The 27,611-nt window shown below is 38.6% G+C and overlaps 1 protein-coding gene across 1 annotated transcript; it reads left to right on the top strand.

Annotated features, from left to right (window-relative positions):
* Positions 1 to 25,869, top strand: LOC123242905 (vomeronasal type-2 receptor 26-like). Its single transcript, XM_044671022.1, has 6 exons — positions 1 to 218; positions 5,179 to 5,470; positions 7,669 to 8,472; positions 11,215 to 11,439; positions 16,106 to 16,229; positions 24,965 to 25,869. The coding sequence occupies exons 1-6, from the start codon at positions 1 to 3 to the stop codon at positions 25,867 to 25,869; spliced, it is 2,568 nt and encodes an 855-aa protein (XP_044526957.1).
* The last annotated feature ends 1,742 nt before the right edge of the window (positions 25,870 to 27,611 follow it).

Below are 27,611 nucleotides of genomic sequence, written 5' to 3'. Positions count from 1 at the left end.
ATGCAGCCACCGTTCTTCCTTCTGCCAGCCCTCTTCTTGCTCCAGCACATCCCTTCTACTTTAGCCAGGAGAGAAAATTTCCCATGCTTTGAGCAAATCAAACCACGAGACCACAGAGAGGGCGACCTGCACATTGGTGGGTTCTTCCCTTTGTACTTAATGGCAGTGAAGAGTTTCCCAGGAGCTGAAGATCCTCACAAGATCTGCAATTCACACCAGTAAGTGGCCAAGTGCCTGGGCTTTCGTCTTAGACATTAGATGAACAAGTCTAGCTCTTGGGGACTTTCTGCAATCTCTTGTCTGTGACTCTTTTTGTAACTTCCTTATTCCTTGGTCAATCCTTAAACTATCTAGACAAGATAATTTGTTCTTGTAGAACTGTAGATTTGCCACAGCTGCATGGGGTCTCACCATCTTTGGCTGGTCCCATTTTCAAACAATTGAATAATACCTCAGAGCTATACCAATAAAAGCCTTGTAAGAAGCCTTGCTCTGAAGTGAGTCTGTATTTATTCCCCAGAGGGCCCTGCAACTGACAGCAACAGGATGTGTTAGGTATAAAAGTAGTTAAAGCCTAATTCACAAAAGTTATCACCTTTTTCTCTTTCTAGAAAGAAGCAAGAAGTTAAGAATTCCCTTGAATTAGTGCCAGATGTGCAGGTTTGGAGATTGAGGAGATTATTAAGAGGAATGTCAGAGGGACTCTGGTGTGCACAGATGTGTTGGACACAGACTATCATTAAACAATCATGGTTGGCTTCTAAATACTGGTAGCAAGATGAATGCTGATTTGTAATTCCCTTAAAGTAAATTATATAATAAGTTAAAAGGCCAGTAATCATACACTAAGATTAATAAACAGCACTTCAAAAATTAACTAAATGAGGGTTGGTTTAGGACCTAGTGGGGGCCACCATATTGCTATTTTGCATCTTCTCTATGGTCGCTGAAGTTCAAGAATGAGGAAGTTCAAGAATGTCCTTCATCCAATGACCTGTGGCAAGATCCTTTTGTGTCCCTCTCTCTGACTGCCATGCTGCCAGTGTTGAAGAGGATAAAGGTCCTAGATGGGCTGGGTTCATGAGGGCTGTGATAACACAACCAAGGGAACTAGGCACCTGCAACTAGTTTTCTTGTCATTGGTTCTCTCTAAATGAGTTCCTTAAATAGTTTTATACCCAAGTGTCCTCCCTCAGCCACAACAACTAGGAGCACCAGGGATGGAGGGATGGACTCTGTTCTAGGGAGGCAGCTTAGGGAAGCACACTTGGCTTCAAATCCTGCCTCTGGTATTCATTACTTGTATACTTTTCAACAAATCACTTAACCTTGCTAAGCCTTAGTTTCTTCCTCAGAAAGGAAAAGGTCTAGTGAGCAGTGGTCTAGTGGTCTGGATGCTAAACTTTTAGCCAGGAATACCTGAATACAAATCTTGCTTTAGATACTTATGAGTTGTGTTACCCATGGCATAGCATTAAGATTTTCTCCAGTCTCAATTTCCTCACCTGTAAAATGGGGATACTAGTACTTAAGTCCCAGAAATGTTATGAAGATTAAATAAGAAATTCTGTTCAAAATGCTAAAAAGGTGCATGTGCATTCTAGCTATGATGACTAAAATGAAGGGGTTAGTCTACACAGCCTTATTATAGCCTTTCTAGATTTGCCTTCATAATCTTGCTTCAGGATGCTTTCTCTTTGTGTCTTACAACTTGGCACAAACCATCTCACCTGCCTTCAGCTGGGCTAGTTGTTGACTGCCTGACTTTTTCTCCACATATTTTCATACTTTATCCTCATGGTCTGGGTACTGACTGGAAGCTTTATGTTCGAAGAGAGCAGGACTTGGTCTGCTCTGCCTCTGATGCTAAAATGTAGGTTGACATGGCAGGGACCAAACTTCTATCAAGACAGATTGTAGTAATCAATCACTAGGCACTCTTTCAGAAAGAGGCATCTGAGTTAAGAAAGTCGTGGGTCCCTCCCTGGGGTAACCCTGCTTCTGCCAGTTTTACCATCAGGTCACTGAAGACTAATGATACTAGGATATGACTTTGTGTTCTCTGTGTCTGTGTGTGTTCAGAGGAATCAGGCTTCATTGGGAAATGATAAATCCTTGAATTGGCATGGGATTTCAATGAAATAAGGAGCTCCTGATGGGGAAACCTCCTCTACTGATGCCAAGCAGCAACAACTCTTTAATTAGTAGGTTGCCTGGGACTCTGCAAAGTTCTGTTCCAGTGGAAAAAACCTCAAGTATGTCTTAATAGCATCAAGTGGTATAGTAGATAGAGTTCAGGAAGTCACAATGATGAAATCATAGTCCCTTAACTCTAATATCTCCTACTTCCCTAAGCCTTCACAGAAGTCTGACAATGCCACTTTTCTTTGATAGTTGGGAAAATAAAAAGCATGACATGACAAAATCATTATTATGAAGTCTCCCAAGGGAGCCACTCTTCTTAGCTTAGTGGTCAGTGCACTTTGATTCATTCCCTAGTTCCAGATGTGGGATGCATGTGGGAACAAAGCAAAAGACTCTGGGTATGGAAATCTTTGTAACAAGAGGTTGCTCCTCTGACAGGCCAGCTTTCATGGTCAGCTCTAGGGAAGTGCCCCAGGCCAGTGGATCATGAAGGTCTCCACCGATTTTCCCAATTATATGTTTCCACCCTATGTTTCTGAAAACTTCTGAAAGGAGAGTCTTTCTGGATCTGAGTTCTTAGAGATATAATTTGTCTGTGGACTAAGACAAAGGCTGGGAAGGTTTACCATCTGCAGTGGTCATGATGATAACATGAAAGCCTGGGAAGCCCTTGGCTCATCAAGTATGTACCAAAATGAGTGGAAAAATTCTATCTACATGAAAAGTTAAGTAGAGCATGCAAGGAAGAATGAATCTCCTTTTGTTGAGTTTCTACAGAGGTTAATAAAACCTGGCAAGTGCTTGATACATAGAGGGGTTGAACTGCCTTATACATAAAAATTTGCTCTCTCTAGTGCCTCTTGAGAGGCAGAGGTGAGGAGGTGAGGTTAGTGTCTTCTCACAATGATATCCTCTTATCCATTAAATGTCTTGAATGTGACCATTTCTAAAACCTCAGTGGCTAACTGGAGATCTGGGTCTCACCTTTGTATAAAAGTACACCTCCATGTTCCTATTTCTCTAGACTCAGTTAACAATGTATAGGGCATTTCAGTGGTTCTTCCTTGGAGCAGGAAAGAAAGGGAAGGTCTCAGATGATAATTTCTCCTTTGTAAATGCTGACTGAGCCAACGGCAATAGGAATCTCTGTTTCTCTTATGAAGGGTCAGAAGTAAAAATTGCCCTGGTCAAACCAAGGGTCCACTCTACTAGTACAAGTACAGAGTAAACACTAACCAGAGGCAGGACCCACAAAAAGTTGGGAACTGGACTGGGAATCAGATCTTAGAGAATAATATAAGAAAAGATGATGTGTTAAACAATACCCTAAGGAACTAAGGCTCCAGATAGCTTGAAGAGCACACTGAGGCCAAACTTTTAAAAAATATTTAATTAATTAATTTCAAATTTTTTTCATGGTTACATGATTTATATTCTTTCTTTCCCTCCTTCCTCCCCCCTCCTGTAGTCAATGAGCAATTAAATTGGATTTTACATGTGTCATTGAACAAGACCTAATTCCATATTATTAATATTTACACTAGGGTAGTCATTTATAGTCTATATCCCCAATCATATCCCCATTGAACCCTGTGATCAAGCAGTTGTTTTTCTTCTGCAGCTCTACTCCCACAGTTCTTTCTCTAGGTGTGGATAGCATTCTTTCTCATAATTCCCTCAGAAGTGTTCTGGATCATTGCATTGCTGCTAGTAGAGAAGTTCATTATGTTTGATTGTTGCACAGTGTATCAGTCTTTGTATACAATGTTCTCCTGGTTCTGCTCCTTTCACTCTGCATCAATTCCTGGAGGTCTTTCCAGTTCACATGGAATTCCTTCAGTTTATCATTCCTTATAGCACAATAATATTCCATCACCAGCAGATACCACAATTTGGTCAGTCCTTCCCCAGTCAAAGGGCATCTACTCATTTTCCAATTTTTTGCCACCACAAAGAGCACGGCTATAAATATTTTTGTACAAGTCTCTTTCCTTATGATCTCTTTGGGGTTTAAACCCAGTAGTGGTATGGCTGGATCAAAGGGCAGACAGTCTTTTAAAATGCTCTTCAGGCATAGTTCCAAATTGGAGAAGGCCAAACTTTGATGGACTCAGGTAGCATACTCTTTCCATTTGGATCCTTGCCTCCTTCCAGATATGCCTCTGCTAGAGCTTCCCTCAATGGATAAAGCTGCCAAAGACTTTATGTGGAATCAAGCAGCTTGCCACGAGTTGGGGAGAGGTAGATTGTCAATGACTCAGTTTCTCCCTGTGACGATTTCCTTCCTGACAGAAGACTTTGAGCCAGAGGGTCCTTCTTCTTTTGCTGAACTGCTAGAATATATAGTGGTATGAATGTGGCATGTGTCATAGGTTATTAATGCTTGTGAAACTGAGACCAGAAAATAATTTTACTTTTACAGTGTGTTGCACTTATTAATTGGTTAGTACACATTTCTTGAATGAAATGAATGAATGCCTCAGGTCAAGTAGTCAATCAACCTGCATTTATGAAATGCTCACTACAGGACTGGAACTATACTAAGAGTTGGGTATTCAAAAAGAAAGGCAAGAATGTGGTTCATGCACTAAAGGAACAGACATTTTCATTGAGGAGATCATGTTCAAACACTTTTATTGCTGCAGGACACACATAGTATAATGGGAGATCATCTCAGAGGAAAAGCACTAGCCATGGAGAAACTGCCAAGGCCCCTTGCAAAAGGAGAGCTATGACCTGAGGCATGAAAGATGGCAGAGAAGCCAGGATGTGGAGGTGAGCAGGGAGAGCATTCCTGGCACTCAGGCTCAGTAGGAATTCAGGAGAAATTGTCTCTCCAGAGCCCATAACCTAAATTTTAGGAGGGTCAACAATGCAGGGGTCCTATGAAAAAGAACTGTTGTGATCCCAAACAAGACTGCCTCAGGGATCTGGCCTTGGCACAGCCAAGGGTGGTGGTGGTGGGTCTCCTTGGAGCCTATAAGCCCTCTAGGATTTGTTACTGTCCTCTGATCTTCTCCTCACTCCCTGCAGGTGGCTACACAAAAATTACCAGCAGGTTCTGGCCCTCATGTTTGCTGTGGAGGAGATCAACAGAGACCCCACACTGCTCCCAAATACCACCCTGGGTTTTCACATCTACAACACCTACCATAGTGATGCCAGGACCTTGGAGAGCTCCCTGAGGTGGTTCTCAGGACAGGGCCAGACCATCCCAAATTACAGTTGTGAGAAGCAAGACAAGTTGCTGGCTGTTATTGGAGGAGCCACCTCTGCTCTTTCTGTCCAGATGGGGACCCTTCTGGAGCTCTACAGATTCCCACAGGTAGGGAACCCTGGACCTGCCATCTCTTGCCTGTTTCTTTGAAGTGAAGTGACTGGTCCATGGTCACACAGGACAGAAGGGAGAACAAAACAAATATTTATTTAGTGCTGATAACGTGCCTCTCATTTTGTTAAATTCTTTACCAATATGATGTCATTTGACCCTTACAGTCACTCTGAGAGGTAGATGCTATCATTAATCCCCATTTTGTGATTGAGGAAATTGAGGGAGGCATAAATTAAGTGCTTCGCAGTGCCCCAGTCAGCCACCAACACCAGATATTGGTGTCACTTATGATCAAGGGTTATTATCAAGCTAATTCCTCACCTGGTGGCCATCTTTCTGTTGGCATCTGTTCCAATTTCAGTCTTGTCTTTTGAATTTGTCATTATGTCCTTGATAGCTTCACGGCTGCCCTCTCCATGAGACATGGGGGAAAGACTCCAGTCCTTTTATAGACCAGATTAGAGGCATTTACTTGTTAGCTCTGGAAGAGGTTCACCAGTCAAGTAACCTGATTTTCTCATTTTAAAAACAACCAAAATGGCAGTTCAGATAGTTTAAATGGTTTGTGGGAGCTATTCCTTTTGGTAGTAAAGCATGGGTCATTCATTGCTTTTTACTGACTCTTAGAGGAATGTTTGAGCCAGCTATTCTTATTATATTGCTTTACTAATTAATTCTTTTTTTTTAAACCCTTACTTTCCATCTTAGAATCAATACTGTGCATTGGTTCCAAGGCAGAAGAATGGTAAGGGCTAGGCAATGGGGGTAAAGTGACTTGCCCAGAGCCAGATGGCTAGGAAGTGTCTGAGATCAGATTTGAACCCAGGACTTCCCATCACTAGGCCTGGCTCTCCACCCATTGAGCCACCCAGCTGCCCCCTAAATAATTATTTCTTAAAGCTAATTAACTCTATCTGAAGCACTGAGATGCAGGAGACTCATGGTAGGGAATATCAAACAATAGCTGTAGAAAAACACACTCAGCCTCTCAGGGTTGCCCTGCTAAGCCTGAAGGGAGGAATATACAGTTGTCTTCTGGGAACCTGGCCTGCCACTGTGAATGGGAGGTTGAGAGAGGGACTCCAGGGCCTGAACTTGGGGTAAATTTCTTAACTTCTTGGTGCTCTAGGTAATTCCAACCCTCTGCATTAAAGAACTATATTAGTTGGAGTGGAAAGCTTGGCCCCTTTCTCTAGAAATTGGATTATTTCCCAATGAGCCATCAATATTGCAAGCCAAGGTGAAATTATTATTTCAATTATTATTTAAAATAATAATAACTGGCACTTATACGGCACTTTAAGTTTTGCAAAGCAATTTTAAAATATAATCTTCTTTGATGTGGACAACAACCCTGGGAATTGGGTGCCATTATTATCCTCATTTATCATTTGAAGCGGACTGTAGTAGAAGTAATGCAACTTATCCAGGGACCCACAATTAAGTACCTGAGGATGGATTTGAACTTAGATCTACCTGATTCCATGCCTAATGTTCTATCCACTGCCACACTCATGTGCCTCGTATATGTGAGCATGTGTCTATTCCAGTGATGGGCAAACTATGGCCCGCGGGCCAGATACAGCCCCCTGAAATGTTCTATCTGGTCCCTGGACATTATTCCTAATCTGAGGAATACAATGAGTAGGAAATGATACAATGAAATTTCGAAAGAGTTGCCTTAGAAACAGACTGACAGATGAGCATTTCCTTTCCTTTGGCCCCCTCTTTAAAAAGTTTGCCCATCACTGGTCTATTCAATCAGCACTTTTGTCATATTAATAAAATTATTGAAAAACATTGCTGTCAAAGAATCACCTCTTAGCCAATACTATCTCCAACATGCAGAAATAATGTCAGTTTTATCAGGAAATTTATCCTATTCTATTCTATGTAATATACATATATATATTATAAACAAGGACAGTAATTGAGCAAAAATCCTGAGCTATTTGAAAAAGAGGTCATGGAGGACTCAGAGAAATGAAGGGTTTAAAACCAGTAGCAGCAGTGTATTCTGTCATCTAGCCATTATCTTTGTTCGCCTTGGTGTGATCAGAATTGCCATAGCAGCCTACTCTATTTTTCTCCTAATAAAGTTAGGAAAATTGGGTAATACATTGAGTTTTGTTGGTATGCACCAGTGCCACTTCCATATAACCAAAATAGATCCATATTTCTTTCCCATCCAGGTAAACTATGGCCCATTTGATCCTGCCCTGAGTAACAAGGTCCAGTTTCCTTCTCTTTACCAGATTTCCCCCAAGGATTCCTCCCTGCATCTGGGTATTGTCCAGATGCTACTGCATTTTGGCTGGACCTGGGTGGGTCTCGTTGTCCCAGATGACATGAGAGGTGAGAAGTTCCTCGGGGTCATGGGAGAAGAGATGAGAAGGAACAAAGCCTGTGTGGCCTTCATTGAGAAGATCCCTGTCAGTGAGAGATGCCATTCAGAATCCCAGGTGGCTTTCATGCCCAGGATCATTGGGTCATCAGCCAAAGTGATCATCATCCATGGTGATACAGACTCCCTGATGATCCTCAGATATTCTCAGCCACCTTCAGTTTCATTTTGGAAGGTCTGGATTATCACATCTCACTGGGATGTCACCATGAGACCTTACAATCATGATGGGGATGCTTTCCTTGGTGCTCTCATATTTTCACATCAGACGAATGAGATTCCTGGCTTCAGAGCATTTCTCAGGACCGTCACCCCAGTCAAATACCCAGGGGACATTTTCCTCAAGAGTTTCTGGGTCTCAGCATTTGAGTGTCCAGATGAGGTTATGAAATTGGAGCAAGAGGACTGTTCCCTGAATGCTTCCTTGGAGATGCTGCCTTTGCACTATTTTGACATGACCATGTCTGGCTCCAGTTACTTGGTCTACAATGCTGTGTATGCTGTGGCCTGGGCTCTTCACGAAATGTTCCAGACTAGATCAGAAATGGGATCTGCGAGAGATGAAGGGTGGTTGGTGCCTCAACCCTGGCAGGTAATATCCATTTGCATCCTCAGGCTTACAAGTGGCCATTTCTTGGCTTATAGGCTTTCCTTGGCATTGACATGTTCCTTATCTTTCCTTAGCATCCCCCAGGGGCCCAGATGGGCATTCACTCCTTTACTTTCATTTTCTCAGTTTGGTACTGTGAAAGTCTTTAGAGTTTGTTCACTGATGGCATTATGCCATCAGACTGAGGACTTACCCATAACTACAAAGCATTGTGATGATCACTTTCTTCCTGAAGGGCTGAGTCTTCCTCACAGAGGTACAGAAATATTTTTTGAAGTCTGATGCCTAAGAGGGAGTTCTGAATTAAATTTAGAATGGAAGTCAAATTGATCATCAAAAACATTGACCAAATGGTTAGTTTTAGGAGCATGATAAAACCTAACTGCTTTTATTAAGTAGTAATTAATTTAATTACTATTAAGTAGTATTTCCTATTAAGTATCATTTAAGTAATAATTCCAATTTTAAGTATTAATTCCCTATTAAGTAGTATTTCCAATTTCCTAGTCTGATTCTCCCTTTTTCTTATTCAACATGCTTGAGATGGGACCTGTAATGGTGAGGCAACAGGGATGTTAATTATTATTAAAATATAACCTAAATGGTTTGTGGGTACACACTGGATTGAAGGAGAGACAGGACCAACCAGGATAGGGAGACCAGGGTTCACTGTTTTAACTGACACAGGAATGGCAGTTGGCCCATGGTCACCCAGCCCACCCTAGGCCACGGTCTATGGAACCAGCAGGCAAAGGTAAAGTTTATACAGTTTATTTGAGGGAAACTAAATAAAGGATGGGTTAGGGGATTTCTACACTTAAAACCTAAGGGCAGGGGCAGCTGGGTAGCTCAGTGGAGTGAGAGTCAGGCCTAGAGACGGGAGGTCCTAGGTTCAAACCTGGCCTCAGCCACTTCCCAGCTGTGTGACCCTGGGCAAGTCATTTGACCCCCATTGCCCACCCTTACCAATCTTCCACCTATGAGACAATACACCGAAGTACAAGGGTTAAAAAAAAAAGAAAAGAAAAAAAAACCCTAAGGGCACACCACAGGGTCAGGGAAGGACTTATCTACACTTTCCTACTGACCTAAGCCAGGCAGGGCCCAAAGGAAGCAGTACTGAAGTCACAGGGAAAGCTTCGAACCTAGTTCCAGCCAGGTTTGGTCAGCTCAGCTAAAGGGCAATTGGGGTCTCACAGTAATCCAAGGATGGTCACAGGATGCCAAGAGCCAACTCCACCAGGTGATCCAAGGTATCCAAGTAGGGAGAGTGAGTTTGAAATGCTGTCCACCAGATCCCAAACCACTTCTGCACTTGGTACAGCTCTGCAGGTCTTGTCCACTTGCTGAAAGCCTCTACCTCTCAGGATCCCAGGGAATCTGGATACAGTTTTTCCCTAACTCTGAGATCTCCCAGGGTTAGCAACAGTTATGTCCAAACACTAATGGAGTCTCTCTCAGAGTACAAGCCCACTTCCTGCTCCTTCATTCTATCTTGGAATTCTCAAGCCCTTCCTGCTAGGTCCAACACTAATGCTAATTAATCTTCCTCACAACAGACCTTATTATACAGAATCCTTATACAGAATTATCTTAGTGCTAACCCATGATGGATATTGAACACAGGTTCTCTAAAGGGATCCATAGACTTCACTATTCTGAAAAGAGGAACATGTTACAAAAAGGTTAAAAAGCTATGTTTAAAAAAAAATCTGATTTACTTCCCTTGGCCTAGTCTGAGGACTCACTAGAGTTTGGTGTGACTCTCATTGTGATCCTTAGAGTCATTCTTTTAAAAAAATAATGATACTTGAAAAAAAACAAACCCACGACCATCATATCCTAATGACCCTTCCCTAATAGAATATTACTTTGTTTGAAAAAATCATAGCTAAGCCAAACAAACTGATACATTGACCACATCTTGCATCGTATGCCTCATTTCATCTCATTAGTCCACCATTCTGACAAGAGGAATGTGGTCATTTTCATCATGACAAATGGATCTCTTGAATCCCATGTCTCTGGTCTGGAGAAAGCCTCCTTAGACTATTGGATGGGCATCTTTTTCATTTATACCAAGCCCATGTAAGAATCTAAAGCTTGAATTATTGGTTCTCTGAGGCTCATCCGTACCATAAATCAAAGGAGCTCAGATGAGTGAGAGACAGGACTGCTAGGTATTGATTGATGTAAATGTGGGCACAGGAGAATAGGGATGATCAAGGACTTAGAGTGAGAAAGTTTCACTCTGCCCATTCATCTGGACCCCATTGGTATTGGTAAAAGGATGTATGATTCCTTTTGGGATATGAGTTAATTTAATTTAATTCCTCTTAAAATAATAGTAGTAGTAACTAACATTCACTTAGTACTTTAAGGTCATCTCGTAGAACTCCCAAGTGAGCATTTAGTGTGTTCAAGGCAGCGAGAGAGGGATAGTGGCATCTCCACTCTACTAATCTTTGAGTTTCTTTCTTATGTGTAGCCTAGCAGAAAACAAGACTTAAAATGGTTAACTTTGCAACAATAACTCGACTTTCAGGCCTTGAGACTTCCATATTTACAATGCTTCATTGTCTAAAGGATGTGTTTAGAAATATTTGTTACATGAATGAATAAATGAATACGTGAATGGATGGGTGAGAAAATTACTACATTTTTTTGCCCGATTATTGACTGCCTGTGGACAGGATGGAGTGACTAAACTCTCTTTACATCTAGCTTCACTTATCCCTGAGGAACCTTGACTTTAACAACACTGCTGGGGACCGGGTGGTTTTGGATGAGGAAAAGAATCCTGTGGCTAAATATGATATCATGAACTTTGCAATGAAGTCTAATTGTGAAGAAGTTCTGGTGAACGTGGGGCAGTTTGTCCCTCAGGCTCCGCATGGGCAAGGTTTCACCATTTGTGAGGAGATATATCATTACTTGCTTGATTTGAAGGTCAGTGCAAAAACTGTCATTTTATTTCTTCCAACCACTTTAACCCCATTTAGGTCATAATTCATTCATTTACCCCTCCCCACCACACTTTTAGCTATTTATCTATTTGTTTTCACAGTAAATGCTAGAAAGACAAAGTAACAATTAAAATAATGAGGGTAATAATATTTGTTATTACCACCATTAGACCAAAGGGTAGAACAGTAACAACAATTAAGACAGTCCTGGTGGAAAGAGCCGGCATAGGTGCCAGAAAAATGGCAATTCACTTCCTGCCTCTAACATAGACTAAAAATATGAGCATAGGCAAATTGTTTAACTTCTCAGTGCTTGAGACAAGTCTCTATTAACACTGAGCTAGTGGCAATCTGTATAGGCAGAGGGAATTTCTTCATTAGGATTTCTTGTAATATTGAAATCACATTTTTGTGCCATCCCTTTTTCCCTCCTCAATTTGTACAATACTAAAGCTATATTAAGCCTATGCCCTCAAACCAGGTATAGAAAGATTAAGATTTTCTCACAAAAAGGAGAAAGAAGATTGATATATAGTCTCAAGCATGTATTATTGGGGAGACAATATATAAACAATCATGTACATACAAGACATATACAGCTTAAATAGAGATAATCACAGAGAGAAGACCTGAGCATTAAGGTATTAATCATTAATCAATTAATTTAATAATTATATATAATTAATTTTATCATTAGTTAACAAAAATTTAATCATAAAATGAATAATTAAACATAAATCATCAATGATAAAGGAATTGATTTGTGTGCTTTTAAAAAAAAGCTGTATGCTGGGGAACTATGTTCCTTAGTATTCTCTGCACCTTTGAGAAAGGTTGTATGCTGGGGAACTACATCCCTCAGCATGCCTTGCAGCTCCCAGGGTTCTCTTCCTTCTACTTCCTGGCCTGGGATTGGTCAATAAATGGACCAATCCCACTCTAGAGAGGGACCTTTGAATTGGACTGGGAGCTGGGGAGCTTGCCAGAGGGAAAGTTATTTTTTTCCTTATTAAAGACCCTTTTTTCTCTTGACTTTCCTCTGCTTTCTTTATTTTTTTAATCTTCCAGATTTATTTCCTTAAATTGGATGAATGCCCCTGAAAGCTTACATGTGGCTAATTGTCCATTAGGTTAAATGACTGATCACTTTCCCACATTGAACTAGGGAGGTAGACATTTCTTTGATGCCCCTGGAAGCCTCCCAGCCATACCGTGCCCTGCTTTAAATGTAGTCTAGGATCACACTCCAGAAACATTTCAGTTGCCTCATTGTGTTCCTTATTAATTAGGCTTGTAGTCCATTAAAATGACAGTGACTTACATTTCTATGGCATTTTAAGATTTAGAATCTTTTCCCCACTAACAACTTTTTGAGGTAGGTAGTATATATCATAGGTAAAGAAACTGAGAATAGACCAAAAATATACTAAATTGACCAGTTCTGTTTTCCTCATTGCATAGCTAGCAAATATGTAATTATGAACACATAGTTGGTCAATTTAGTCAATTTAGCTAGCAAATAAGAAAGAGGATTTGAACTCAGATATTTTAACTACATCCAGCAATTGTACTATTTCTTTTTTTTAAAAAAAACCTTAACTTCTGTGTATTGGCTCATAGGTAGAAGAGTGGTAAGGGTGGGCAATGGGGGTCAAGTGACTTGCCCAGGATCACACAGCTGGGAAGTGTCTGAGGCCGGATTTGAACCTAGGACCTCCCATCTCTAGGCCTGACTCTCAATCCACTGAGGTACCCAGCTGCTCCCAGCACTTATACTATTTCTATACCATGTTGAATCTCAATTTTTTTTCAGGTGAATGTCTTTGATGGATGCCATGCCTCCCCAACCTGCACTTGCAGAGATAATTTTTAAAATCAAAATATAACACTTTACATAGTACCTTATTCAATTTCATCTTATTTGATTTGAGCCAAAATTTTTACCTTTTGAGATATTTTACAATTACAATTCTGTCATACAGCATGGTAGCTATCTTTCTCAGATAAAAAAATTGTCATGCTTCAATAAAACCTTCACTAAATAATTAGCATAGGACTGAGGACAGAGCCTTCCTCCATGTTGATCTGTTCTTGATGAAACCAAGAAACTTTGTAGTGACCCACACAGTCTATGTTTCACTTTCTATGTACAAATATTCTCCTGGTTCTACTCACTTCACTCTGCATCTGTTCTTGGAGGTCATTCCAGTTCACATGGAATTCCTCCAGTTCATCATTCCTTTCCACACTATAGTATTCCATCACCATCAGATACCACAATTTGTTCAGCCATTCCCCAATCAATGGACACCACTTCATTTTTCAAATTTTTGCCACCACAAAGGGTGCAGGCAGCTATAAATATTTTGCCCAAGTATTTTTCCCTATTATCTCTTTGGGGTACAAACCCAGAAGTGATAGGGCTAGATCAAAGGGCAGGCAGTCTTTTAAAGTCCTTTGGGCATAATTCAAAATTGCCTTCCAGCATGGCTGGATCAATTCAAAACTCCACCAGCAATGTATTAGTGTCCCAATTTTGCCACATCCCCTCCAACATTTATTACTTTCCTTTACTTGGTCAACCTGCTAGACATGAGGTGGTGCCTCGGAGTTGTTTTGATTTGCATTTCTCTAATTATGAGAGATTTAGAACACTTTTTCATGTGCTTATTGATAGTTTTTATTACTTTGTCTGAAAACTGCCTATTCATGTCCCTTGACCATTTATCAATTGGAGAATGACTTGAATTTTTTGTTCAATTGACCTTGCTCATTATAAATTTGAGTAATTAGACCTTTGTCAGAGGTTTTCGTTATAAAGATTTTCCCCCAATTTGTTGCTTCCCTCTAATTTTGGTTGCATTGGATTTGTTTGTACAAAATCTTTTAAATTTAATGTAATCAATTATTCATTTTACATTTTGTAATATTCTCTATCTCTTGCTTGGTCTTAAATTCTTTCCTTTCCCATAGATCTATTTCACATTCACCTAATTTACTTAAAATTTCTCTCTTTATATTTAAGTCATTTACCCATTCTGAATTTATCTTGGTACAGTGTGTGAGATGTTGATCTAACCCTCATCTCTCTCATACTGTTTTCCAATTTTCCCAGCAGTTTTTGTCAAACAATGGATTCTTGTATCAAAAGCTGGGATCTTTATGTTTATCATATACTATCTTGTCAAGGAAATTTACCCAAAGTCTATTCCACTGATCCTCCTTCTGTCTCTATTTCATTAAATGACCTCCTTGAAGGATTATACTCAATTTCACTGGGTAGGTATTTCTTGGTTGTGATTCTAGCTTTTTTGCCTCCTGAAATATTATATTCCAAGTCCTCTGATCCTTTAACATAGAAGCTGTTAAGTCCTATGTAATCCTGACTGTGGCTCCATGATATTGTAATTGTTTCTTTCTGTCTTTTTGCAGGATTATCTCCTTGGTTTGGGAGCTCTGAATTTTGACTATAATATTTCTGAAAGTTTTCATTTTGGGGATCTCTTTCAGAAAGTGATCAGTGGATTCTTTAAATTCCTACTCTACATTCTTGGTCAAGAATATCAGGACAGTTTTCCTTGACAATTTCTTGTAAAATGATATCTGAGTTCTTTTTTTAGCCATGTTTGTCAGGTAATTCAAGAATTCTTGACACTATATGGTGGGCCAGATTTGAATCCAAGGGGTTCCATTTCCTGGTCTGGTTCTCTATATCCACTGAGCTTCCTATCTGCTCCTAGTCTGACAATTCTAAAATTATTTCTCCTCAATCTATTTTCCAGGACAATTATTTTTTCAATATGATATTTCACATTTTCTCCCCCCCCATTCTTTTGACTTTGTTTTATTATTTCTTAATTTGTCATGGAGGCATTAACTTCTATTTGCCTAAACCTAATTTTTAGGAATTTGTTTTCTTCATTGAGCTTTTGAAACTTCTTTTCCATTTTTCCAATTTTACTTCTTAACAAGTTTTCCTTTTCAGTAAATTTTTGTATCTTTTCTATTTGTCAAATTTAGATTTTTAAGAAGTTTCTCTCTTAAATGGAAGTTTCTCTCTTTTATCATTTGACCAATTGTATTATGAAGTGTTATTTTGTTCATTTTTTGTGCCTCCTTGATTATCTGTTGGCTCTCTTTTTGTAATTTTCTTATATCACTCATTTCTTTTCCCATTTTTTCTTCTCCATCTCTAACGTGATTCTTAAAATCTTTTTTGGGCTTAACCAGTAATTTTTCTTGGGCCTGAGTCCAGTCCTAATTTTTTCTTGAGACTTTGCTTGTAGTTTTTTTTACTTTGTTTTCTTCTGCATTGTTTTAAAGACTTTAAAAGAAAATATTGGGAGTCGTTGGCTGAATTACTGCCTATACTTTCCAATCTTGGCCCCACAGTAAATGTTGGTTGATTGACTACTATGTGAATGTCCCTGTGCCAGGTGCCAAGGATACAGCTAAAAGAAAGCAAGTTTGTCATCATAGATGGATACCAAGGGATGAATAATGAAAAGTGACACCCTTCCATAAGAATCATTTCAGGAACATCTTTCCAATGAAAAACGAATGCAATTCACTCTCATACAGCAGCAAAACTTCCATTCTGAAGAACAGAACCAGGTTCTGATGCACTCTCTTAACTTGTTACTGCTTAGACCCTCCAGGCTGTCTGTACAGAGCACTGTGGCTCTGGATTCAGGAAAGTTGCCCAGGAGGGAGAGCCTGTCTGCTGCTTTGACTGTGTCAAGTGCCCAGAGGGAGAGATATCCAACCAGAGGGGTAAGTGTTTGAACATAACATTGAAGTTGCAATCCTTGGGAACTGGAGAGGTACTGATGTCCTTAATAGAAGTAGGAAAGGTCATAAGAGTCGTGGATTTTGGCGTGAGGTGGAATCTCTGAATTTCTCTGATTGACTCTTCTATTATTATCAGGGATGTGACACATTTCCCCTCATCTCTTGATAGCTTTGATTTCTTCCTCTGTGAACTGGTTGCTCATATCCTTAGTTCCTTTGCCAAGTGTAACAGTCATATTCTAGTCTAACCCATCCATCAAAGATACAATTTCACATGACTCTGCCATCTTCTCAAACAATCATTCTAAAGCTCTCCTTTTTAATGGACAAGTTCTGCTTCTAATTTCTCTTACTAAGCAATTCTTATTAGGCTTCTGTTCCCATCACATTGATAAAATTGCAATGGTTTCTTTGGCTACTTCCAATGATCTTTTCTCCATCTCAATTCTTCTTGACCTTTCTGCAGCTTTTCACAGATGACTCTCCCCCAACTCTGCTAGAAAATTATCAACTCATTTGTCTTCTGTGACATTGCTTTCTAATAGTTCACTTTTTATCTGTCTAATTACTCCTTTTAAAACTCTTTTGCTGAATTCAAGTCAACTCAATTTTCATTTATTTAGTACCAAAGATATGCTAGGAATAGTGCAAAGCAATGGGGAAAATAATTGCTCACCTGACATGCCATGTGGCTTATCATCCATTGCCTAGGCCATCATTGTAGGTGTCCCTAAAGTTTCTCTTCTGGCCCATTCCCATCAGTTCATGTAGATCTTTTCATACTTCTCTGTATTCATCACCTTTGTCATTCCTTCTTTCCAAATAGTGTTATTGATGTCTTTTTTAAAAATAGCATAATTTCTTCAAGTATTCCCCCACTTTCCCTTCTGTTTTCAAGTCAAAAAAATAAGAAGAATGAATAAAGGAATATTCAGAATAATGATCATTATATCTAAAAAGTCTAAAAATATATGCAATGTGTATAGTTAGAAATTCTTGTACCTTGGACTCCATCTCCCAGAATTCTTTTTCATCTCCCAGAATCCTTTTCCCTTCCCCCACATTTGCATCTTCACATATTGTTTATAACTTTTGTAACTCTACCTCTCTCTCTCTCTTCCACGTGCATGGCTTGTGTGAGCTCCTTCTTGACTCCAGCTCTCTCTTTTTCCCACAACTGTGGCTTGGTTAACTAGCTTTTTAAACTTTTGTTATTAATAAACTTTATAAAATATAATACTTAATTATTGTATATTAATTTTAATCTTAACAAATATGTAACACTTGTGAACTTCTGATTTCTGCATATGGGATGAAGTAAGAATGTATTCTCATTTCTCTATTCCTCTCCTAAGATCATCACAATATAATATAATTCCTCTTAGGTCTTGCCTAATTAGACTATCTTTGTGGCCCCTGATTAAGATTGGGCTCAGAGGAGACAGATGTATCTTCTATAAAAATGTAGACTTATTTTGGGGTAAGAATGTAAGTTTATTTATTATATCAAGTTTATTTGTTGGGACTACCCTATAACCACTTAAGTGATATAAGTCTCTATGGCTCTTTCATAACCAGGGATTACCTGATCTGGGTCAGGCAGCTTACTAAATAGGAGATTATTATTTAGCTCCTCCCTTGACCATCCCAATATATCCTTAACTGATGATAGCTAACTAAGAAGTGGTCCATTGACCTATCTACCTCTCTCCATACCTACATCATGGGGAATACTTATGCATGAAAAGAACTCTTGTCCCTTTCATTTATTAACCAAATTCTATTAAAAAGGAAGACATTTCTTGGTATTTCTAAATACAAAAAAAATACAAAAAGCAGCAGAATAGATAGTATTTATGTCCCAGAGCTCAGACACAGAAATGTACAGTAATTATCCCTAATATATAGGAATCAATATATTATATGAAAAACAAATTCTTACAAACCACCAAATTTAGCAAAGTTGCATGATATAAGAATAATCCACATCCATCATTTCTATATATTTCCAACAAAGTCCAACAGAAAGCAATAGAAAGAGAAATCTCATTTAAAATAACTAGACAATATAAAATACTTGAATGTCTACCTACCAAGATAAACCCAGGAACTATATGAACGCAATTACAAAACACTTTTCACATAAATAAAAGCAGGTCTAAACAACTGGAAAAACATTAGTTGCACATTGGTAGACTGAGCCAATATAATAAAAATGACGACTCTACCTAAATTAATTTATCTATCCAGTGCCATAACAAGCAAATTGCCAAAATTATTTCATAGCTAGAAAAAATAGTAACATTCATATGGAAGACAAAAAGTCAAGAATATTAAGGAAATTAATGAAAAAAAATGTAGGAAAGTGGCCTTCCTATTCCAGACATCAAACAATATGCTAAAGAGGTAATCAAAGGAATCTGGTACTGGCAAAGAAAAAAAGTAGTGGATTAACTGAATAAATTAGGCAAGTGATTCCCAAAGTGGGCACTACCACCCCCCTGGTGGGTGCTGCAGCAATCCAGGGAAGCAGTTATGGCCACAGGTACATTTATCTTTCCTATTAATTGCTATTAAAATTTTTTAAAATTTATTTTCCAGGGGGCTAAATAATATTTTTTCTGGAAAGGAGGTGGTAGGCCAAAACAATTTGGGAACCACTGAATTAGGCAAACAACACAAAGTAGTCAATGACCACAGTAACTTTGTATTTGATAAATGCAAAGACCCAAGATTTGGGGGGGGGGACTCCCTGTTTAACAAAAATTGCTGGGAAAATAGGAAAACTATATGATGGAAACTAGTGTTATATTCATAATCTAGGAAGTGATGGATGCCACTTTGACTGACAGGGATGGTAGTTGGAAGGCTCAGAATGTTCCCAGGTGCCGTGAGCCGGGGCAAATATTGGTTGGTCCCACCATATAAATACCCCTGATAGCCACTTTGAGGAAAGTTTTTCTGGAGGTCTCTGGACAGGAGTCTCTGGACTGGGAAATCTCTGAGTGGGTGGTTGAAGGGTGGCAGGGAGTCTAAGAAGAAGAGGGCAGGAATAAATCTAAATATCTCCTGATAGACTATGAGAGCTAGTGCATCACCAGCACTGGTAGTGAGAAAGCTGAGAGAATAAGATCATCAATACAGCTGCATCAATAGCTTCCCTATTCTCTGGCTTGGCTGTGACCAAGTCTGGCCAGAGGTAGTGGGAGTGAGCAAATCTCCAGCTTCTACCTGATCAATAGCCTCCAGTCCTGATTGTCAACTAGTTTATAGATAATAGATCAATAGGGTCTCCAATCCCCAATCCTTGTCCTTGTTATCCCTTCCCTGAGTATAGATAAAGAGTGTTCAACAATAAGTACCTTCCTGAGTGGTCTGTCTATCATGGCCCTGAGAAAGGGAGTCAAACGCAGTCAGATCCTAAACGTTATTCAAGGCAAATCATTAGCCCAATACTAATCTATCTAATCCCAGGTTGGACCTGGAAAGGTTACCCATCTATCTAACCTCTCAAGGGTCCTTCCTGGGCAACTGTTAGAGAGAAAGAGATAAATTACAGCAGTAGTCAAGGGTGATTGGAATGGGTGTTCCTCCATCAACTATACATTTCCCTTGGACCCCTTTTATTTATAACATTAGGTATAGGCCAGCATCTCATACCATATACCAAGATAAAGTCAAAATGGAGACATGATTTTGAAATAAAAAGTGGGACCATGAGCAAATTAGGGGACCACAGAATAGTATATCTGTGATCAATAGATAAAGAAATAATTTATGAACAAAGCTTATAGAACATGATGAGTTGTAAAATGGATAATTTTGGCCCAAACAAAGCCAATGCAACTAAGACAAAAAAAAACTGGGAAAATTTTTTATATAGCAATTGTCCCTCAGAAAGGTTCCCTTTTCTCAATAATTTAGAGAATTTAGTTAATTTATAAAAACATAAGCCATTCCCCAATTCAAAAATGGTCAAAGATATGAGCAGGCAGTTCTCAGATGACAAAATTAAAACTATAGTCATATAAAAAATGGTCCAAATTAACACTGATTAGAGAAATGCAAATGAGAATAACTTTGAGGTTCCACGTCACACTTACCAGATTGGATAATATGACATAAAAGGAAAATGATAAGATTTTGAAGCAATGTGGGAAGAGTGGGACATTAATACACTATTAGTTGAGTTATGAATTGATCCAACCATTCTAGAGAGATTCAAGGGCCCCAAAGGACTCTTAAGCTGTGCAAACCATTTGACCCAGCAATACTAATACTAGGTCTTTATTCCAGAGATCAAAGGGGAAAATGATTTATTTGTACAAAAATATTAAATTCTGTGGTGGCAAATAATTAGAAATTGAAGTGATATCTATCAATGGGGAATGGCTGAACAAGTTGTGATATATGATTCTAATGGAATACTATAATGCTGTAAGAAATGTAAGCAGGAATCATTTCAGAAAAATCTGGAAAGACATGAACTGATGCAAAGTTAAATAGGCACTACCAGGAGGACATTGCACACTGTAATAATATTGTATAACAAACAGCTATCAATGACTTAATGATTATCAGCAGTGCAAAAATCCAAGATAATTCCAAGGGACCAATGATGAAAAATATTGACTAGCAACTTAGAAGTAAATGATAGAATCTGAATATGGACAGAAACATGCCATTTTTCATTTTATTTCCCTTGTGAGTTTCTTCTCATAAACGTGATATGTGACCTCTTTCACAAAACAATGCATATGAAAATACATATTGCATGATAGTCTATATATATACATACACACATAAATAACCTACATGAAATTATTTGCCATTTCAGAGAGGGGAGAGGAAAGGGAGGAAGAAAATTTGGATAAATATATGAAAAAAACAAATGTCAAATACATTTCTATATGGACTTAATAATAAAAATATAAGTAAAAAAGAATTATACTGCTGAAGAACTTATTCCTGAGAGGTTCTTTATCAATGGTGCTTACCTTGGATTGCTAGCTCTTGGGTGTATGTTTTTATGCTCCATCTTGGATCTGTGACATGGATCTCTGTGGGTGGTGACAAAGTTGCCAGTTGGCACCTATTCTTACACAGAGCTTCTAAAAAGGTTTGAGGGTAGCCTGGCATAGGTCCGGAAGCTCTTCTTGCCTTGGTGCCCAGTTGCTCCCTGAGAACAAAGGGTTCACTTCAGACTAGATCCCATTCCTAGTGTTTGCTACCTTTTATTCATCCCTCTATGCAATTGTCAACTAGGAAAATGACTCACAATTTTTTCTAATATTTCTCTTTCAGGATTTGGGGGAAGGATGAGTACAGCTCAGTTTATTCCTTCCTGTTTCTTCTTCACCTTCCATATTCATTATTTCTTATATTAATGTAATATTCCATTATATCAATGGGATAGAATTTGTTTAGCTATTTCCTTAGTTAATGAGCATCTGTCAACTTTGTTTCCAATTCTATGCTACCACAAGAAATGCTGCTAGGAATATTTTGACTTGTCAAAATGAAGATTTTTTTTCCCAAAAATCTGGTAATGGGATCTCTGGGTCAGAGGTATGGATATTTTAACTACTTTATTTGCAATATTCAAAATTGTTTTGAAAAATGATTTTACTTATTAACAGCTCCACTCACAATACACTAGTGTGCTTCTCTTTCAACAACCTCTCCAATATTGACTCTTTCCTTCTTTTATCACCCATGCCAGTTTACAGGGGATAAGGTGAATCTCAGGATTATTTTGATTTTGATTTTTCTCATCATTCATATGGTTATAGTTTGCAATTCTCTTAAGAACTGATTGTTCACAACCTTTGACCACTTACCTAATAGGGAATAGCTTTTTTAATGTGTGTGTGAGAGTAAATATATATAAATGTATACAATTGAAGGCACATATATTCATATACATACACATACAGATATATATATGTCTATATACTTATAAATTCTCTGCGTATAAATAAATTCTACTTCTGGTAGACATGGACTATTTAAATTTATAAGTGTAGAATGCATAGGAGTCTGACAGATACAATTCATAAGCAGACTGATATCTTGGGCTTCCTATGGATTTTTATGATTCTAGCTAAGTTACATTTAATTTCTGATTGGTGATTATCTAATCTTATGATTAAAGCAAACTGTCAAAGTTAACATAATTAGTAATTGTTTATCAGTTATTAACAAGATTTGGGATAGCATGTATTACATGTATTACAAAGGTATTCATATCAGTCTTGGGAGACACACATTCAACCAAATAGACATTTAAGTAACTACTAAGTGCCCAGTACTGTGTCAAGTGCTGGGGATACAATTAGTAAAAAAGAGAGTCATTATTAGTTGTTTATTAATATTTAACACAATTAGTAGTTTATATGTGGAACATACCCACATATCATTGCCAAACTATGCCTTTTAGGCTTAAATAAATAAAATAAATGAATGAATGAATGAACAAATAAATTAAAATAAAGAAATAAAGGCTTAAAACAAGTTAGAATTGTTCACGCTAAGTTAATTGCTTATTCCCAGTTCTACTCCTATATCCCTACCTCTTTCCATTATTTCCTTTGATATTTTAGACTTTTAATTTTTTCATTTTAATTTATTGAATTCTATAAAATATTCCTTTGATAATTTGATTGCTTTAGCACTACAATAGTCAGTTAACTTTGGTTGTCATTTTCATGTCATCTCATATCATGGCATGGTCCAACCATGAGCACTGAGTATTCCTCTAGCTATTTAGATTAGTCTTTATTTCTTTAGAGAGCACTTGGAACTTACACTATATCAATATTTAATAGGCTTTGGTAGATTGATCCCCAGATATTTTATGTATTAGAGAAATGCTACTGATTTTTGAGAGTTTATTTTGCAGTCTTCGAGGTTACTAAAGCTATTCATTGCCCCATTTAGTATCTTTGATGATTCCCTGGGATTTTCGAAGCAAAGCATCATGTCATTAGCAAATAGGGATAACTTTGTGTTTCCATTTACATCTAGAATTTCTTTCACTTGTCATTGTTATCACTAGTATTACTAGAACTATATCAAATAATAATGGGGAGAGTGGGAATCCTTGCTTTACTGCCCTATTTTTGTCAAATATTCAAGCATTTCCTGACATATATACATTTAAATATTTATAAAAGGTCTCTCTGTTCCTATACTTTGTAGGTTTTTTTTAAAAAAGCATAAATGAAACTTTGTATTCATTTCACTCATGAGATTCAACATATATCAAAATGAAGAAATCCAAAGTTCATTGATGAGGGTAAGAGATCCAATTTCTATTTTATATCTTCATTCTATCTTGCCTCTTCTGGATTCTTAGAAAGAACTCTCTTTAAGGGCAGCTTTGTTGTTGGTTATCTTCCCCTTCTTTTTATCACTGTGGCTATGATTCTAGATCAGGCTTTCCTCCCCTTCCATGTAGTCTTGGTAATAGTTGTAAATGGTCTTCCTATTCTCCCTTTCAAATTCACTTCCCCCAAAGCTGCTAAGCTTCCTAAGACACAACTTTCTTCTCCTCATTTCTTTGCGGATTGTTATGTCCCACGGAACAAAAAGCCAGGTAGAGTTCCTACACCTAGGAGGGGCAATAGACACACATTACAGGAAAGGGAAAGGAGAGAAGAGTCTCAGAGACAAAGATAAGTCTTGGAAAATCCTCACTCACTCCCCAGGTTACATCAGTTACAAAGTCCAATTTTAATACAATTAAGCCAAATTTCTGTTATAGGAAGAGCTCATATTTTTATGGTTATGTGATTTTTTTTTATAAGGAAGTAGGGAAAAGGTGAGAAAGAAGATTCTTGGAGTCTGAAGTTTATGGAATCTCCCATGTTGGGAACTCCAAATAAAAGACCCTATCTTGAGAGTCTCTACCTGGGGCTAGGGATGTTTGATATACTAATTTCAAGGATACTTGTAATGCTAATTAGGAGAGCTAGAGTAAGCAATTTAGCCCAGTCTGCTAAGGAATCTAGGTTTTTCAGGAATTTAGCTTTAACTGCCCAAATTATTTCCTTTATTGAAAGTTTCAGGACTTGCTAACTCATGTGAATTTCTGACATGGCCACAACAAGAAAAAATGCCTTTCAAAAATATCTTTTTACTGAATCCTGGCTTTTGCCATGAGATCCACTGTGGAGATAATTGTTTTTTCTCATGGCCCTTCAGTCCCTGTGTTCCCTTCACTGATAAACATTTTCTATATTTTGTCTAGGATAGACTCTTTAGCTTAGCATTCAAAGTTCTCTTTTAATTCAGATCCAAACTGTTCCTCTAGTCTTCTCTCATATTAGTCCTCTTCTTGGGATCTCTTTTCCATCTAAATAGGACTATTGGCTATCCTCCAAATTTCACATCATATCCCTTGCCTCTCTAACTTTCCCACCGCCATCCTCATGCTTAGAACACAATACCTCCCATTTCTCCCTCCTGACATCTTTTATGCTTTCAAGGTTCACATAATCTTCCTTTCACCAAACCTCTCCCATTTGGTCCTCTTTCCCTCATCAAATCACTTGAGTTGGCTCCTTTGGGTAGATATTGCCTATCACAAGCAAAGTAAGCACATGATCCTGGAGGGCAGGGAATGTGGCATTTAAACATTTCATTCTATGTCTCCATTGTCTTGCATAGGATCTTGAATGTGGTTAATTATTTGCTCATTGGTTGCTAAATTGCAGATATGGACAGGTGTATGAAGTGCCCAGAAGATCAGTATCCAAACAGAGAAAAAGATCGGTGCCTCCCAAAGGCTGTGACCTTCCTCAGTGTAGAAGAACCTTTGGGATGGACTCTGACCTGCATGGCTCTTTCCTTCTCTCTCCTCACACTTCTGATCCTCATCCTCTTTGTGAGGCATCGAGACACTCCCATTGTCAAAGCCAACAACAGGGTTCTCAGCTACACTCTCCTCATCTCTCTCATCTTTTGCTTCCTCTGTTCTTTGCTTTTCATTGGCCATCCCACCACAGTAACCTGTCTTCTTCGGCAGACAACATTTGGAATCGTGTTCACAGTGGCAGTTTCCTCTATTTTGGCCAAAACTATCATGGTGGTTCTGGCCTTCAAGGCCACAAGACCAGGGAGCAGGATGAGGATGTGGGTGCAGCCTAGTGTGGCTAATTCTCTTGTCCTCATCTGTTCTGGGATCCAAGTGATTCTCTGTGGGATCTGGCTGGGGACCTCACCTCCCTTCTTAGGTACAGACACTCACTCAGAACCTGGCCACATCATCATTGAGTGTAAGGAGGGCTCTGTAATTGCCTTCTACTGTGTCCTGAGCTACATGGGTGTCCTGGCCTTGGCCAGCTTCATGGTGGCTTTCCTGGTCAGGAACCTTCCTGACACCTTCAATGAAGCCAAGTTCATCACCTTTAGCATGCTGGTATTTTGCAGTGTGTGGCTCTGTTTCCTCCCCACATATCAGAGTTCCAAGGGCAAGGCCATGGTGGCCATGGAGGTGTTTGCCATCTTGGCCTCCAGTATGGGGTTACTGGGCTGCATCTTTATTCCCAAATGCTATGTGATCCTGCTAAGGGCAGATATCAATACTTTGGAATGGTCAAGGAAGAAAGCAGATTCCTGAGTGCTGGAAGCTTTTCCAGGGGCATCAGAATTACTGGCTCATCATCTACATTAGCTGCAAATAGCAGTATTTAACCTCTTCATGATATCCTCCTTTTGCTTACCGGTACAGGTTAAATAATCCTGAATTTCCTCACTTGTCTTTTAATGAATAAAAGATGAAATGACAGAGGAAACGAAGATTTGATCTTTTGGCCATATTGATTTATTAAGCAGTACATGCCAATTGCCTAAAAAATCTCTACCAGGCTCCTTTCTCAACTTATAGTTGGACTTTAAAAACAGCAGAAGACAGACAATTATTATATTAAAAACTTTTAATGAAATTAGACCAATTAATTAAAAGTAACTCTAATTTCTAATTGGATGAAAGGATATGGACTTTCCAAGTTGGAAAAGGGAGAATGAATATTTACTATCCACTGAACACAGGAAAAGAAATGTTTTGCTCCTTCCCAAGTATCTATAATCAAAGGAACATGGAAACAATAACTTATGGATCACTATAGAGCCAAGTTTGGGGGTAAGACAGATAGGTTGCTTAAGATGTACAGTTTGAAAAAACTCCTTGTATCAGTCTTGGATTTTTACTGTTTCTGGTCAATCTTAGTTAAGGATCTCTAAATATCAGATGTTGGTTGAATCCAAAGAAATATTAAGAAAAGAAGTAAAGACATAGCATGAGAAACTTTTGCCAGCACAGAGCACAGAACTCAGCATCCCTTGACAGCACTTTTCAAGCGATCTAGTTCCTGGTCTCAGCTCCAGAATGGAGAAGACCATTTATGGTTGTGGTCACCTGGCAGCAGCAGCTCTACCTGCATAAGGACTGAAGTACAGACTGGAAGAATGGCAACCAGAGCTCCTCCCAGATCACAGTTCCCCAGCCCTAACCACTCCAGGGGGTCAGTAAAGTTAGAGGGCAGGAACCTACTCATGCCCACATTGCAGCAGAGTTCCTGAAGCAGCAGAACTCAGAGCAAGAGCAGGGAAGTAACAGAGTAGGGACCTACCCAGCCCGTGAACAACAGAAGAACTGGTAATATAGGATGACAACTTGAAGAAATAGTTGCAAGCTTACCAACTGTCACTCAGCCCCACCCAGCCTGGAATAAAATCAGATTATTACATACACACAGTGAGGACTTTAAATTACTAAAACACACAGGGAATAAGAAGGAATTGGGAAGGGGGTTAGGTAAACTATGACTAACAACCCAGGACTGGAGTCAAAAGAAAGAAGTTAAGGATGTACATATAACTTTAGAAAAGTTGGATATGATAGACTGGAGAAAACTGAATGGGAATTGAAAGGAATACACATTTTTCTCATTAGTATATGGCATCTTCACAAAAATTGATCACATAATAGGATATAAAAGCTTCCCAACCAAATGTAGAAAAGCAGGAATTGGAAATTCTGAAAATCAAAGGAAACATTAATAAAATTGAAAGTAAGAAAACCATTGAACTAGTAAATAAGACAAATAGTTGGCTTTGTTTAAAAAATAAACAAAATAGATAAACCTTTGGTTAACAAAAAAGGAAAGAAAAGACCCCAAATTAACAGTATCAAAAAAGAAAAAAGTGAGAACACTACCAATGAAAAGAAATTTAGGCAGTTACTAGAACTTATTTTGCCTAACTGTAGGCTAAAAAAATTGACAATTTAAGTAAAATACATGAATACTTGTAAAAATATAAACTACCCAGATTAACAGAAGAGGACACCAAATGCTTTCA

This window comes from Gracilinanus agilis, chromosome 3, assembly GCF_016433145.1.
Source record: "Gracilinanus agilis isolate LMUSP501 chromosome 3, AgileGrace, whole genome shotgun sequence".
NCBI lineage: Eukaryota > Metazoa > Chordata > Mammalia > Didelphimorphia > Didelphidae > Gracilinanus > Gracilinanus agilis.
Note: the sequence above shows the minus strand (reverse complement) of the source record. Positions and strands in the feature narration are given on the sequence as shown.

Coding starts and splice junctions, on each gene's coding strand:
- LOC123242905 (XM_044671022.1), top strand. CDS start 1: ATGCAGCCACCGTTCTTCCTTCTGCCAGCCCTCTTCTTGCTCCAGCAC. Junction 5,471..7,668: donor AGCTCTACAGATTCCCACAG/GTAGGGAACCCT, acceptor TTTCCCATCCAG/GTAAACTATGGCCCATTTGA. Junction 16,230..24,964: donor AGAGATATCCAACCAGAGGG/GTAAGTGTTTGA, acceptor GCTAAATTGCAG/ATATGGACAGGTGTATGAAG.